At 33.0% G+C, this 16,814-nt stretch overlaps 1 protein-coding gene across 1 annotated transcript; it reads left to right on the top strand.

Annotated features, from left to right (window-relative positions):
- The first annotated feature begins 7,896 nt into the window (after nt 1–7,896).
- Nucleotides 7,897–15,831, top strand: LOC110098735. The gene is made up of 7 exons (XM_028699544.1): nt 7,897–8,067; nt 8,219–8,428; nt 8,971–9,051; nt 12,420–12,548; nt 13,063–13,125; nt 15,045–15,169; nt 15,376–15,831. Exons 2-7 carry the CDS (start codon nt 8,333–8,335, stop codon nt 15,563–15,565), a joined length of 684 nt encoding a protein of 227 aa, XP_028555377.1. The 5' UTR covers nt 7,897–8,067; nt 8,219–8,332; the 3' UTR covers nt 15,566–15,831.
- Nucleotides 15,832–16,814: the final 983 nt, after the last annotated feature.

Raw genomic sequence — 16,814 nt, 5'->3', positions numbered from 1 at the left:
AAAGGGTATGAAATCACTGCTTTAATCGAGAGTTTTCTTAGGAGTATTCCTCTTAGGATGTAATTAACTATAGGGGCTTGCCTCTATAGGGATTTGAGAACCCCAGACTAAAATAAACTTGTTTTATTTATATAAAATAAGGGAAGAATCTTTGGGAACGTAGATATTTTTAAAACCTTATTTTTAATTTTGAATAGACTTGTAGAATGTTATTATTATCTTTTTAGATAATATAATATTATATTTGTTATATTCAACTTTAGAAATAATGAATTTTAAAAAACTCATTCTCGCTTTTGGATATCTTGAAGAATGTTATATTCGTCTTTTAAGATGATATAATATTTTTCATGTCATATCTAAATAAAAGAATGAATAAACTTTTTTTAAAAAAAACGTATTTCTATCTTTAAACATATTCTATAGAATTTCATGTTCATCTTTTGAGATGATATGTTATTCTTTGAATTATGTTTGATTATAGAAATAATCAATTTTCAAAACCCTATTTTGATATTGAATCCATTTTAGAATATTGTGTCGGCTTCTCGAGACCGTACTTTATTTTCAATGCAGTATTCGATTACAAAATAGGAGAAATCAAAATCTGCGTGTGAGACACAAATTTTTCCCACCACTACCCAGCTGCTTTTTCTGTGGAAAAAAATGAATGGAATAAATCCTTTTCGGGTTCTCATGCTCACATTTTGAACTCTAAATGCAAAAGAGTGTTGAAGGCTCTCTTCTTTTGGAGCAAAGCAAAGCTAAAAAACTTGAATCTTCTTAAAGAGAATATGATGGAACAAATTATGCATCTTCAAAATAAAGAGTCTAACAATGGTTGGCTTAGTAAGGAAGAATACCGGTCCTTAAAATCTAAAATATGTGAGCTCAACTCAACCATGGCTAGATTAGACTCTTGGTGGAAGCAAAGAGCAAAAACAAAATGGATGAAGGAGGGAGATACTAACTCAAAGTTTTATCATGCATTTTCTAGTGCAAAGAGGAGATTGAATAAAATTGTGAAAATAAAAGATGATGATGGAGTGGTCATTGAAGAACCAAATCAAATTGAGGAGGTTCTAATCAGTTTTTTCAGGAATAAATGGAGATAGAGGAATTCTTCTTTGGAAGGATGGTCACAACCAAATGCTATTTTGAGTGTTGAAGATAAAACTTGGCTTTCAAGGGGATTTACTGTAGCAGAAATTGAAGTTGTTCTAAATCAATTGGGTACTAATGTGGCTCCAAGAAGTGACGGTATTACCTATTCATTCATCTTATTGGAGTATTATAAAGACAGACTTTGTGAATGCTATTAACTCCTTCCTTTTCTTGGAGAGATGGACAAAAATTGGAAAGACACTTTAGTTGTTCTCATTCCTAAAGTGTCAAACCCGGTGCTGCCTACCAACTTCAGGCCTATTAGCCTATGCAACTCAGTTTACAAAGTTGCCGCTAAGTTGATCCTGAACAGGCTCATTCTAGTTGTTCCTAAACTTGTCTCTGAGGATCAGGCATCGTTTATCAAGGGTAGATCTATTTCGGATCATGTGCTAGTTGCTCAAGAAGTCTTCCACAAATTCAGGTATTCTAACTCCTCTAAAGGTCTTGTTTCCTATCAAGTTGATATGGAGCAAACTTATGATTCAATGAGTTGGATAACTCTTCAAGCTGTTTTAAAATATTTTGATTTCCCTCCTATGATCTCTAAACTCATTTTGGATTGTGTGATTGAACCAAGATTCTCCTTGATTATTAATGGTTCACTTTCTGAATGGATTGAAGCTAGGAGTGGCTTCTGGCAAGGTTGTTCACTCTCTCCAATTCTTTTCATTCTTTGTTCTCAACTCCTCTCCAATGCACTTGCTTTTTCTTCTATTGGCATTACAATCTGTCCAAAAGGTCCTCAAATTTCTCCTTTATTGTATGCTAATGATGTGCTGATCTTCTCGAAAGCTAATAGAAAAGTGGCAAAGGAGACTAAAGGAATTCTGGATAAATTCAGCGGGTGGACTGGGCAATGCATTAACAAGGAAAAATCTACTATTCTTTTTGGGAAGATAGTGGATAGAAGAAGAAGGAAATCCATCCAACGCATTATGGGATTTAAGGAGGTGAAGCAATTCACTTATCTTGGAATAAAGATGTCTTTAAAGAGACTAGTTTCTAATGACTTCCAATTCATCATTGAAAAGTCTTTTAAAAGGCTTAACACATGTGGAAGTAAATTTCTTTCTTTAGCTGGAAAAATCACCCTAATCAAATCGGTAATTTTGGCTCTTCCAAATTACTACAGCACACATATGCTGGTTCCATCACTAACCTTGAAGGAAATTGATAAACTCTGCAGGAACTTTCTATGGAATAAGTCTAATGGAGTAAAGGGTATTCATTATGTTAGCTGGAAAGAACTTTGCATTCCAGTTAATCAAGGACGACGTGGGTTCTTCATCCTCTAAGGTGGCTGCTCTAAGAGGAAGACTAGCTTGGAGATTTATAAACAATAAAGATTCTCTCTTTCACAAAGTGTTGGCTTCCAAATATGGCAACAAGATTGAATTTGGAAACAGCAATAAAAGGATCTCATCTTCATGGAAGATTATCAAAGATGGTGGAAAAGCTCTCAATTCTATCTTAAGATGGAATGTTGTTAATGGCAAATCAATTAACATTCTTGAAGATAAATGGCTGTTAGATAGGAGTATTAACAAATGGCATACATATGTTATTCCCCAAAAAGAGGATAATGTTATGTTAGACAAATTTATACATGAAGGCAATTGGAACATAGCAGAATTAAAGAAGGTTTTTGGAGCTGATTTGATGGATTTAATTCTTCAAACTAGAATTAAATCATATCTTATAGAAGATGAACAGGAGTTGATTTACCAGTTTTCTGGAAAAACCATCTCAGGTTTAATTACTGAATCCAATCAACTTACTGTTTCAAACTGCAGTTTTCCGAATTGGTTGAAAGAGGCAAGAGCAAATCCACGGGTGGAAACATTTTGCTGGAGACTTTTTAAAGATGCAATTCCTACTTTACAATTTTTATCACACAGAAGATAACAAGAGAATGTTGTATGCCCAAGGTGCTTGGAGGATATAGAGAATATGGAGCATGTCATCTTTAAATGCAGAAAAATAAAAGAGGTGATTAGTCAGCTAAGCAAATGGGGTTTTTTTATCCCAGATTTTAATAGCCTGGAAGAATGCTATTCTTGGATGGAACCTATGACAAATCACAATGGTATGATTGTCAATTTATTTTATAATGTCTTATATCTATCTTGGAAAGCTAGGAACACTCTTGTTCATGACAATGTGATACAAGGTGCTACTTATATAGCCACAATTGCAGTCAGCTCTTCATCTTTCTCTAAGTTGATTTTTAACTCAAAATCGGAATTAAGGGATGCTAATCAGTCCTTTAGACTGTTGAAATCTTGGTATCCCCCTTCACCCGAATGGTTAAAAATTAATATAGATGCTTCTCTTGATTCTTCAAATATTGCCGGCATTGGGGGAGTGATCCGGGACTGTAAAGGAAGATTCTTATTGGCTTTTGGAAAATCTTGCATCCATTGGGACATTTCACAACTGGAATTGCTAGCTATCATATCACTAAAAGAAGTTATCAAAGATTGGATGTTTAAATACAAAGGAATTTGTATTGATGGAGACAATGCAAATGTGATTAAGGTCATTCATAAAGCTTGGCTTCTTGACTTCAAGGGAGCGGAAGATTTGGAATTCCTCAAGGATTTCAATCATATCATTTTTAATTGGGTAAGGAGAGATTGCAACATGTTGGCGGATTTTTGTGCTAATCTTGCTAAGGTTAGTAATTTTGTTTGGGAAGATTTTAACTGTAATAAGATTCCTCCTTTTTTTGTTAATGTTTTGAAAGAGTAATCATCCTTGTAGCTTCTTTGTTTTATTCTTAATGCATTTATTGCTTTCTTCAAAAAAAAAAAAATATGACCTTCAAAAGACTTGTAAATAATACCTGAGGAGATTGAAAATTTGATACATCTTCGATTTTTGAAGATTTATAGTCATAAGTTTATTATGTTGCCAAGATTTATAAGTAATCTTTATCACTTGCAATACATAATCTATGATCACCCATGAGCGCTAAGCCATCCTGAAGTTGATGATTTTTTACTAAGTGACGTTAATAATCTTTCTAACTTGCGTTATCTGAAATTGTTCAGGAATTATGTTTCATCGATATGTGGGATTGGGAAGCTAAACTCTCTTCAAGAATTGGGTAGGTTTGATCATAGAAATGAGATGGGTTATAGAATTGATGAGTCGAAGTATTTGAATGATCTTTGCCAATTAGGAGTCAACGGCCTTGAAAATGTAAAGGACGCGGAGGAGGCTCGTAATGCCCAATTATGTTAAAAGAGGAGGCTCACAGATTTGACCTAACATTGGAGTGACACTGATTTGAGGAACATTGATTTAGATCAGAATGTGCTCGAAAATATTCAGCCACCAAAATGTCTAAGGAATCTGAGCATAAATGGATACATGGGTGCAAGGTCTGCAATATGGATGAACAATGTCAATCCAATCTTCAATCTAGAGAAAATAGAATTCACAGATTGCTCTTGGAGTGTGAAACTCTTCCACCTTTTGGGCAACTTCCCTTTCTCAAGTCTCTGACACTTTCTAACATGCCGAGAGTAAAATGGCTCGAAAGTAAATTTAATGGGAATGATAAATACCGTGCCTTTCCATTGCTAGAGGTGTTACACATTAGAGGATTAGAAGCATTAGAGGATTGGTTTGAGATAAGAGTAGCTGCTGAAGATGGATGTTTGTTTCCTTGCTTAATTGAACTGTTGCTATTTGACTTCCAGAAGTTGAAGGAGTTGCCCTCTTTGCCTTCTAAGCTCAAGAGCTTGAAGATATATAAAATTGGGTGGACGACTTCGAATTTTTGTAGCAATTCAAACCCCATTCATCTCTTACTGTCTTAACATTACATCTCTTCCTCTGACTTGTAGCACTAAGAAACTTGACAATTAGAGATTGCCCCAATCTGATCTCTCTCGGAAGATATGGAGAAGTGGAGACCACTAATAATTTCCATCTCATGCTCAGCACTCTTTACATAAGTGATCCATCAGTGATGCTAATGGAGCCATTGAGAAGCATCGCTTTCTTAAAAATGCTGTGTATTTCATTAAATGATGAGCTGGTTTCATTTCCAAATGAGGTGGAGCAGTGGTTTCTGAAAGTTTGGTCATCTCTTTCTGAGCTGCAATTGTTATATCTCAAATCTTTACAGTCTCTGCCTTCCTCCTTGGAATACCGAGTTTTTTGAAAAAACTCGGTACACCTCGGTATAGGCGGTATTTTGCCTACGACGGGATGTTTCTTGCATCCGGTCAACCGAACCAAATAAAAGTTCCATCGGCACAAGATTGCTCACATTCCTCATATCCATATTTCTACCTTCTTTAAATGGTGTGATGTGACTTTAAATGAGGCGTGATATGATTTTTATTATTTGTAGATAGTTTAGGGTATTTTATATTTATTAGTTCAATTTTTATATTTGGTCTTTATTTACTCAAATAGTTCTTTGATCATATTCTCTTTTTTATGGTCTTAAGGTCTAAAAATTTAATCATTTGGGTCAAGTTTTTAATTTGATTTTGAAAAACTAATTTGGATGCAATGATATAATTTTTATTAAAAAAAAAAGAGAGAGATGGGAGAAAAAGTGTTATAGATAAGAAAGAGTGAAAGTATGCAAAAATAAAGTGAGTTCTAAGCTAAAAGAACTTAAGGAAGAGGGTTAAAAGATTTTTTTATATCCCAAGCCCTCCTTAAATAGGTTAGGCCTTTTCAACAAAATTATTTAGCATCAAAAAAATCAAAATCTATATATATATACTACAGGAAAAGAGCTTGTTTCTGGCGGAGGTTCCGGCGGATCTGTATATGTAGCTTAAAGCAACGGTTTTACCGGCAGATATTACGTTGGAATTCTTTCGGTATAATTACTGGCATATAGTACGCTGTTAAGTTTTTGTCGTATATAACGCCGGTTAATTCGCTAGTGCGTTGATATACCATTGTAGAATGCATCAGAAATTACCCGTGTTTCCGCCATTGTATTTTCCGCCGGCGTATTTAAACATAACGACTTATTACCAGCGTATAGGTCGTTGGATATCTACCCGGCGTAATAGCTGTCGGTAAGTCCGTCGGAAAGAGCCCTATTTCCACATTTCGGCCCGTTCCTTCTAATTTTCTTTCGTTCGGTTCTCTGTTCATTGTCCAGCTGCGATGACGCCTCGCCAACATCAGCCGTCCATTCATCACCGTTTTTGAAAAGATAAAACCCATATAAGAGCTTACACATTAATTTAGCAAAATATTACAAAGCCTAAAATGTTCGTTAGTTTGCTAATGCTTCAAAGAGCTACAATGAGGCTCTTTTAATTAGTCAACAAATAGCTCGATAGTATAGCTCATCAATTGGCTCAATATTCTCATTTATTTGCCAAAATTAGGTGGTTATTAATCATAATTTGAATTGAATATAAGTCAAGCTTAAACCAAACTCAAATTACCATAAATTTTAAATGAACTAATATTGAACATTATCACATATACTAATATTGAGCTCAAACATTGCTTCTATGAGTGAGTACAAGATCGACCAAGCTCTTGCTCGGCTCTCTTCAATACATTTGAAACCATATCAAGTATTTTCTAAATTAGGGAATGAGAAATTATACATTAAACTCAAGAGATACGCACTACTATGTAGCTTAAAGTCATTTATGAGGATGTTTGAAAGTTCCAAATTTCATATGAACTAGACAAATATAGAGAAATCTAACCATTAAAAATATCAAAAAATAAAAATGAACAAAGAGGATTAGTTTTACCTTTTAAGTATTGAAGAAATAGGAAAAAAAATGGCTTGGATTGGCTACAGTGGGCAGAGCAGACGAAACCCTTAGTTTTGGGACGAAGTGCATGCAAATGGAGGAAGACGGAATGGGACAAAATATGGCCTTTTCCAGCGGATTGTCTAGCATAAATTTCAGCTAGTGATTAAATAAAATTTTCAAATAGCTAATGCGAAGAAAAAAAAAAAATACTCCACATATTAACTGGCGGATTTTTCCCACCGGAAAGTCCTGCAAATTGATCGATGGGAATTTCAGGTGATCTGTCGAAAAATCCATCGGAAATTCCAACGAAAGTTTTTCACCGGCAATTCCACTGTTTTTCAACATTTTTCATGTAGTGTTTCTAATATTTCCTAACCAAATTTGTTTAGGTATACCTATAACTTTCTTAACATAAGTCAAATTTAATTTATCTACTCTCTTAACTAGGTCATGTAGCTAGTGACTTTTAATAGAACACAATGGAGAAAAAGGATTCATGTAGCCGACCCCACGTAGTGGGATAAAGGCTTGATGTTGTTGTTGTTGTTGTACTCTCTTAACTAGGTCATGAAAAGAGGCCGTCATTTTATATGACCAAACCATCTAAGGCGACCCTCTAATCTTATCTGTCATTGGAGCTACTCTAACCTTTTCATATATATGCTCACTTCGTATCCTATCTTTAAGAATATATCCACTAATTAAAGTTTTTTTAATACTAATTAAAATTCTAATGTTCTAATACTAAGTTCATATGAAATACATCTAAGTTTTGTTAATACTAATTAATTATTTAATTATTATTTATTATATATTGATCATATTAATTATTTTAACGAAATATTTAACTAATAATTCTATTAAAATTTTAATTAATTATTTAAGTATTATTAAATTAGTTTTACTTAATTATTAATATTTTAAATTATATTAATTAAGTTAACCAACAATAACTAAGAGGCGTCTAGGGTTTGCTTTTCCTGCTCTATTTCGTCGTTGTCGTTCGGCTTCGTTACTTCGACGATTCTTCGGCGCCTTTGTCGTTCGACTTCGCTCCTTCCACGACATTCCTTCCTGCTGGATCGGAAGTTACGACATTTTGTTCGGAAGCAACGACGGGAGCTCGCTCGCAGTGAAGGTAACTTTCTCCCTTTCGCGCGCTTCTTCAGCCAAATCCCTTAAATCCGCCAAACCGAAGGATTTCGAAAATCCGGGATTTACCAAAAAAGAGGCATTATTTCGTCAACTGCTGCTTCCATTGATCGTGAGATTTGATTCTGCTTTTTTAGCCGCTTGGCGGGATTTAGCTCAAATCAGCCTCACCTCAAATCCGGCCTAAATCCTGCATCCAAACAGCCCCATTATTGTTTCCCTTATTCTTGTTCTCCAATCCGGGAGGAGAAATGGCAGAGACGTTGCCGTTTCTTCGCAATAGTTATTGGATTCTGAGGCACGGCAAGAGCATCCCTAACGAGAATGGTCTTATTGTCTCATCAATGGTAAATCTCTATCTCTTTCTCTCTCTCTGTCTTCCTTGGATTAAAAAGAGGAAACAACTCATATTTGGGGGCTAATCATGATTAGAGATGATTAGTGATCATGGGATATCAAATCATTGGTAAAACTGCCCGATTAAGGAAGTCGATCAGAGCACAGTTTATTTTTAATACATAAATTTTCTTCCGACTTGTTCAGAGTATTGTCCGCGAAGTTTTTTTTATTTTTTATTTTTAACAGTTACATCATAGATTTTATTTTTTTCAATTCGTGGCATAAATCTTGGTTGGGGCCAATTTCTTAGGGATAAAGAAAATCATATGGTTTGGTTTACCATTTTATTAATTTGCTGCAAAATGGATGCAAAATAACTATAACATGTCGAATCTTACAATTTTTTCTGTATTTGATGTGCTGCAGAATCCTGCGCTTATATTAAATCAATTTATTTTTTTCTTCTTAAATTTTGTGCAAAATAAATGCAGTTAATTTGAACATATTTCATGTTTCCAAGATATTCAAAAGAATATGCAAGCATTTGCAGGCAAATGGCACACTCGAAGAGTTTGGACTTGCTCCTGAGGGTATACATCAAGCAAATTTGGCTGGCAAATTGTTAGATAAGGTATCATTTCAAGTGAAAATTGGTCACTTAACTTGAGAAAAATAAGGTTGCTATTCTCCTTCAACGTCCAAGATGTTATGTCACAAAAAATGTGGGATTCAATTATTCGCATTAACTCTTCATTTGATTGATGAAAGTGTGCTCGATATATTACATGAATGTCTCAATATTTCTCTTCATCATATATGTATCTTCATACTTAGAAAGAATTTGTTAAATTTCTCTGTATTACTCCAGAATTTTTCGTAATTGTAGTTGATTTTTCTAAATGCATGATTTGAAACATGATTGGATTAATGATTAAGAGAAGAACTAGGTCATTGCTCATCTCTACATTTAAAAAAATTAGTTAATTAACGAAAGTCATTTTACAGAATTCACGGTTGGTGGATGGGCTGTGGACCTCCGAAAAGAACACCGCGCGAACGGGTCAATTGGAATGGACAGATTGAATCGTGCATACGACTAACCATTGAGGATAGAGGCTGTCGCCAACACACCTCGATGGGTAGTAATATACACGATAACATGCTTTATTCACTGATGGCCATAACGATACAATAGTTTTCATGCATGCCAAGAAGTCCCTATGATTGCTTTCTCATATGGTCAAACTTTTTTTTTTTTGACTGGGGGCACGTGCCTGCTGGCTCCCCCTTGGATCCGCTATTGGTGAGGGGAGCTTTCTTAAAAGGGAAGGGCATGAATAAACCAAGTGTCACATCAAATGGGGAGGATAGATATTGGGCTATATAAGTAAAGAGTTATGTTATAATAAGCAAGCTGCCTTTTAGTTTCATTTGTGAATTTCTCTTAGGAACTCCACAATTATGCCTACTTGTAATGGAGGGCTCTTGAAATGAGTGACCCTTAGGAAGTTATACAGTGAAATCATGAGGTTTAGTTTGGCATGTGAAGAATTAGACTACAATGGACAATAACTTGCATAGCATAGTCTAAGTGTTGCATGTGTTAATGAGTTCATATGACTTGCAACCTATGCAAGTTGGTTGGCCTAAAAAAGAATATAGTTTAATGGTATCATGTCACTAGTTAATTTTTTTTTTTCTAAGAGAATGTAGGTACAAAGTTTTCTATTTTATTTTTTCATTAGTTAGCATAAACCTTGATATAAATCATACAGCACAGTCATGGTGGTTAAAATTTAGGTTGCTCTTTAATATGCACTCTTAATACAAATCCTTTTATAAAATTTCATCTGGATTTTTTCTCAAATCTTTTTTCCATATTCGCTATTTATTTAATCACACTTTTTGCATAAACTCAATTGATGATTCAAAAACTTACTTGTATGAGATGATACCTATGCCAACACTAGATATGTCTATTGGGACAATTCTCTAACATTGTTGATTGATAAAGCATTTGGTGGAGATGATAATGGAAGGTGACTTATATGCTCTAACCATTTTCATAAGAAAAGAGTAGATTATTTCTTAGTTTTATTCAACCCTTTATTTTATACCATAAGTTGTCATTCATCTACTCATAGATAGTACCTTCTCCTTAACAATTTTGAGAGATTGTTTATCTTTTCCTCCAACTTGAATCTTCATTAATATTATTTTGTATTGTTACCTTTTGCACTCTTTTTTTACCTATCTCTTGTGCCCATTATCTTTATTATTTATCCTCTCTTTCTCTCTCCCTCTCTCTCTCTCTCTCTCTTTTCTCTCCCCCACCCATTTGAACCTCTCCATTATTTTTTCCTTTCCTATATTTTCTTGTCAGATGTCCCCACCTTTTTTTGTGTATTGTTTTCTAAGATAACTTGTGGAGGATCAACTGCTCTACTAAACAACATTAGCTTTGATCAATCCTGCTTCTAGTACATGTACGGTTTTAGGAAAGGGTTTCAAAATCATGTTTAGAAATTTGATAGGATTGGTAATTTAGAGAGGAAGCATACTTATTGTCATTGAATAACATATGAATAAGGATCATAATCATATCTATTGCCATTGTTGGGAATAACTAAAAATTAAGGAAAATTTATTGTAAAAATAACTCAGGAAAACTCAATCTTTTAAGGCTGTGGACCATTACACAAACACTCTTCTCTTCTTTTCCTAGGCATCCACGCCATATGATATATGTTACCTTTGTTTATAACTCCATATAGCTTGCAATGTAAACAAATGGCCACAACATATAGTTCTAATTTAACAGACTTGTCTTACATACACATGGTACAAAATATTCTGAAACAATTTATCAATTGGATTCTTTGGTTAATATTTTTAAATACATGCATGTATTTTAGAAATGCAAAGTAACTTAAATGCAAAAGTTATTTGGTTAGATGCACATTAGATGTATTGAAATATTTTGTATTTTTCACGAAACATTTCAATATATTGCAAGGTAGACAAGGGGGGCACAATCAATAGCTAATGATGGAGGGAAGCAGTGGTAGAGGCTGGCGGTTGATTTTTTGTTGCAATAAGTGATGGAGTGAGTGACAACAAGCAAGAATTACAAGCAGGTGCGACCTACGATTTGGAAATCACCTAATTTGAGAGACTTCTAAATGCAAGGAAAACATAAGTTTTGGGGTACTTTAAATCCCTCATAGTTTTTGTCTTATGAAGAAAATGGACTATGTGGACTTAATCGAGAGTTGATTTTCATGATAAAGTCATTGCATGGGTTGAGAGAGAAGGGGGGATATCTCTTGGTTTTTTCATGGAATACTCTATAAAAGGTATCCCATATTTACAGTTGTTTATTAAGGGATTTTTAAAATTTTTATTGTAGCCTAGCTATCCTAGATTTCTTTATAAAAGGGGGCACCATCTTATGTTTGTCTTAGAAATTAGGGTTGTAATCTAATAAAATAAATTTTAATATTTTCTGTAATGGCGTAATCATCAATTTGGTGAACTTATATAAAATTCATGATCTCCTTTCTTATTTTTTCACTCCCCAGCACTTGATTTAACCAATAAGAATCAATCAAGGTAGGGAGAATCTGGATTATTTTCTTGGAGTTACACGGAAGTTCCTCTACATATGATTAAAGAATTCTCCTTCAGCTTAGCAAAACAAAATGAGTATTGATGTAATCAAGTAGACTTAAAAGCGTTCTCCGTATGAGTAGGATGGAATGATTGAAGCGGACTAATATTTATTGCAAAAGTTTGAAGTGGCATGTTTAGGCTCAAAAAAATATCATCGATAAAGGAATTCACAGAAGGTTGAGCTCCAGTGATGGCTCATATTATTCAATAATGGAAACTATTAGTTTTTGTCAAGCTATACCCTTGCACAGCTACTCTACATATTCAAACTAAAGAGGGCTTTTTATATTTGACTTGATTTCAACTTTTTTTATTTTTTCATTGCAGGAACTCAAGACAAGAAATATCCCCATCGAAACTGTTCAAATATGTTATTCTCCATTTTCAAGAACTACTCATACAGCGAAAATAGTTGCTGATGTGTTGGGTATCTCATTTAAAAGTTGCCAGTGTAAGGTATATTGGTGTTTTTGGAATTTTGTTTTCTTGAAATTATAGTTTTTTTTTGTCGCAGCGTGCGTTTGGGAGCTGTTGGATTTTTATTTCAACAATACCGGAATTATTTTTTTAATGTGGCATATGGACAGTGCATTACAGCAAGAGAGATATGCCAATCCTCTTCATTTTGAAGTGGAAACTTTACTATAAAACCTTTCTTATTTCATCAATGCCATTACCCACAGGAAGAAGAACATTTTAATTGAAAATTTATGAATGACCCATCCAGTTCTTCCATGTGTTGTTATTTTTTTCTAGGGAACCTACTACTTCCTCCTTTAAACCTAAAATTGGGTTTATATTTGTTTATTCTACCTGGATCAAATTGCTTATTTTACCCGTTTTGAATATGATTGCTTTGTTTTCCTTATAAAATCTTATATTTATATGTACCCTTTGCTTTACACAATAGTTTCAATTGTAATTTGTTAGTTATTAATAATACTGATGAGGAGACATCCTATTTGAATAGGCAATGATAGAACTTCGGGAACGTTTCTTTGGACCACTATTTGAGCTTCTTTCACATGATAAGGTATGCACATTATGGTTTGCATGTTTCTCCATGTTTAAAATTTTGATTCCTCACTCTACATCGATTAGTAAGATAAAAGTGGGAAAAATATTTGAAAGAGCAAATATGCTTATCTTATGTTTATCTTTGATTGGAGATTATTTATTTTTTTGGACAACCATATATAGATATATATATGAAGATTCTGCTATTTTGCTCTCAAATTTATTTTTAAGGACAATAGTGTTAATAGAGTTTTGTGAAAATTAAATTTTGAAGATGAAAATAACAACTTATTTTTTGGGTACTGTAAATCTCCTCCAATAAAAACTCTTTCTTCAAGAGGTATATTTTGTATTAATTCTTCTAAGTCATTCCAAAAATTTAATTTAGAACTTATATCCAAACCTACCTGAGGAGCATAAGCACTTATAATATTAACAATCTTATCCTCAACAACAATCTTTAAAGCTATAATTCTATCACCAATCCTATTAATTTTTATAACATTATCCTTATCTATAATGACACCTACACCATTTCTAGTATGACTCCTACCCGAATACCAAAGTTTAAAACCTAAACTATCGATTTCCTTAGCCTTCTCTCCAACCCACTTACCAAAGCTATGAAGATGCATGAATGTAAGAATTTTTTTTTATGCATGAATGTAAGAATTAGAGTTACAATGAATTTTCAAAAGCTCAAAGTGTTATTGAAAGATATATAATGGGTACATCTTGTACATCCAAGTATAAAAGATTGGGCTAAATTGGGATGAGACTTTATAATGAATTTTCTCAAGCATAAAGTGTCATTGAAAGATATATAGGGTCTTGTACATCACAAGCATTAAGGATTGAGTGAAATTGAGGCGAGACTACCCAGGAATATTCGTATATGTTCTGAACAGCAAACTTTTAATGATTAAAGGACCATTATCAAGGTAAAAAAAACAAAGCTAAAAATCACAAAACTAGCAACTTGATGTGTGAATACTTATCAAAACAGTGAGGCAAAGCTTGGGGCACATGTTGATCTATATTTGGATGTTCATACAAGCTTGGGGGCAAGTTCAGGCGACAAGATTGCATGGTCAGTCTAGAATGATGGGTTAGATACAAATGTTCCAATAAAATTTGATTTAATCAAACCTTCAATTAAGGCAATATTCTTATATACTTTGTCTCCAATGTTAGGGCAAATCTAAAGCAATGGTTAAGTTGGCTCTAGCGTAATATGGAAGTCACTAATTCTAACGATCAAAATAGACTATTTACAAATGCATTGATAGGACTCTATACTTCAACTCAACCTCAGACCTTGTATTTGTGGAAGCTTTATACACCAGGTACACCCTATTACGTGGGCACTAGTGAGGTACAAATCATGCGTATGTCCTATTTTTGCATGTTGAGAGCTGCATGCTTTTGCAACTTAAAAGTCATTCGTGCATGCATAAATATATAAATATGGTTTGAGTTTGGGTTTGCAGTAAATATCATTTGGGAATTCAAAAATTTGCTACTTCAAGATAGTTCACAACATTTTGGATGTATATATGTGTGTGTTTAAGCTCTGAGCAACACATTTCATGGTATTTTAAAAAGATAACAAATTAGCCCAATCCATAGAACTACAAACTGCCATTGGAGGAAAATATGATTGAGAGTACTTTTGACGCCAAATATTCGTTTTTCCAACATAATCCATTAAAATGCGCTTTTTCTTTTTGTTTAATTATTTTAGGATAACTGAGGTTGGAGAAACTTATCTTTGATCACACTCTGACATTAAATACTTGTTTAATGAGTCATCGTGTGGGGTTCGTCCTCGCAAATCCAGGAACTGTATAAGAATTCATTGCAGCAGATGATACTAATATAATTTGCCTTATTCTCTTTCAATTAAATATCAAATTTATAAATATTGGTTAGCAGTATGCAGAGATATGGATCCTTGATGAGAAGGATCCTTTTACATCAGTTGAAGGTGGAGAAAGTGTTGCAGATGTTTGTTCTCGACTTTCAATTGCTTTGGCATCATTGGAGGCAGCATATCAAGGGTACTTTTCCTTCATTTTAACAAAGTTTTCTCGTATTATTAAGATGTTTCTTTCCATTCTTAATATTCAAATGGATAATGGTATATACTTTTCTTTGGCAAAGGATCATATTCTAAGCATTTAAAATATAACTACCAAATATTCACTTTATGCATAACTATAAAGAGTTTATATGCATCCTATAAACTGTGATATTCTCTTTCCAGATGCAACATTGTACTTGTAAGCCATGGTGATCCTCTTCAAATTTTCCAAACAATTCTCCATGCAGCAAAAGACAAAACATCTGCACAAGTAGACATTTCTTCAAGAATAAAGCAAGTTATGACTCATTCAATCTTATCACAACATCGAAAGTTTGCCTTGCTCACAGCCGAACTCCGACAAATCAAATAATCTTCTACTAGAATTTTCTTCCAGGCTTCTTTTGGGATAAGTAGTTTTGTACTAAAAAATTGTTTTAAAAAGTTATAAAAATTATCTCAAACGAAGCCTTAAGTGATGAGAGCCACTCAGCTGCTCCCTCCCTCTCTGCTTTCACCATTGATCTTATGCACATCGATCAAAATATCTCTAATGTCATTTGTTTACAATTATTGGATGGATAACAAAGGAATTCTTTTAATTTATTATGTATAAAATGGGATTGTAATGTATTATAATTGATGAAATTCATATTATTATTATATACGTAAAATAAGATTGTCAGAAAATTGTAATCAGTCATAATAGTATTTTTTGACCTTAATGATTAGAATTAGGATTCATTTGGGATAACTTTTTCATGTATTTATGAAATTTTAGCTTAGTTTGGATTATCTTTTCAATTATTTTGAATTTTAAAATTTTTTACTAGAAAAATGCTTTATAAACTAATAAAAAAATTATTCCAAATAAAACTTTAATTAATATTTAAATAATAGTAATCAAATTAATTGCATCTACTTATGCATCTATTTTGCTAAAATTGGACATGAAATTTTACCCTGATCTCATCGAATCTCTTAATCATTTGGCAATTTTAATTCATTCAAAGGTATACAATCAACAAATGCCATGAGGACTTGATCAAATTAAAAATATAATATAAGTTCTATTTTATAGGAAAAAAGTAAGGAGGTTAAGATTTTGTTTGAGATGAATATCATATTTTATAAATTAATTATAAGAAAAATAATTTAAGCATTTTTGCTGTAAAAAATAATATTTTATGGCAAATTTTTTTTTTTTTAAGAAGGGAAAAATTTACAAATGAAATTATAGATTATCATATGTGAAATCAACGCGGACCCTAAATTAACATTTCGTAGCCTATCCTTAAAATGGTAGGTAAGATTCTTACTAATAACAATCAAACTTCCAAGATGTATCCGACTAACAATAATTAGAAATAATAATGGTGGAAATCAATAAGACGTGAGCGTGACTCTTTTCATGTCTCATCCTTTTAAATTTGAAATCTATATAATATAAAATATTTAATTTCTGAATTAATATATATCTAATTTTGGGCTCTTCTAATTGATAACATATAAATATTTTTTTAAGTATAAAATGCTCCATTGGACGTTCTAATTTCTCAATTAATAAAACAAATCTCAAAAAAAATTTAAACTTTTTGCCGGTCCAATACAATATATATAAT

The sequence above is a fragment of the Dendrobium catenatum genome, unplaced genomic scaffold, assembly GCF_001605985.2.
Source record: "Dendrobium catenatum unplaced genomic scaffold, ASM160598v2 fragScaff_scaffold_133, whole genome shotgun sequence".
In the NCBI taxonomy this organism is placed as follows: Eukaryota; Viridiplantae; Streptophyta; class Magnoliopsida; order Asparagales; family Orchidaceae; genus Dendrobium; species Dendrobium catenatum.
Note: the sequence above shows the minus strand (reverse complement) of the source record. Positions and strands in the feature narration are given on the sequence as shown.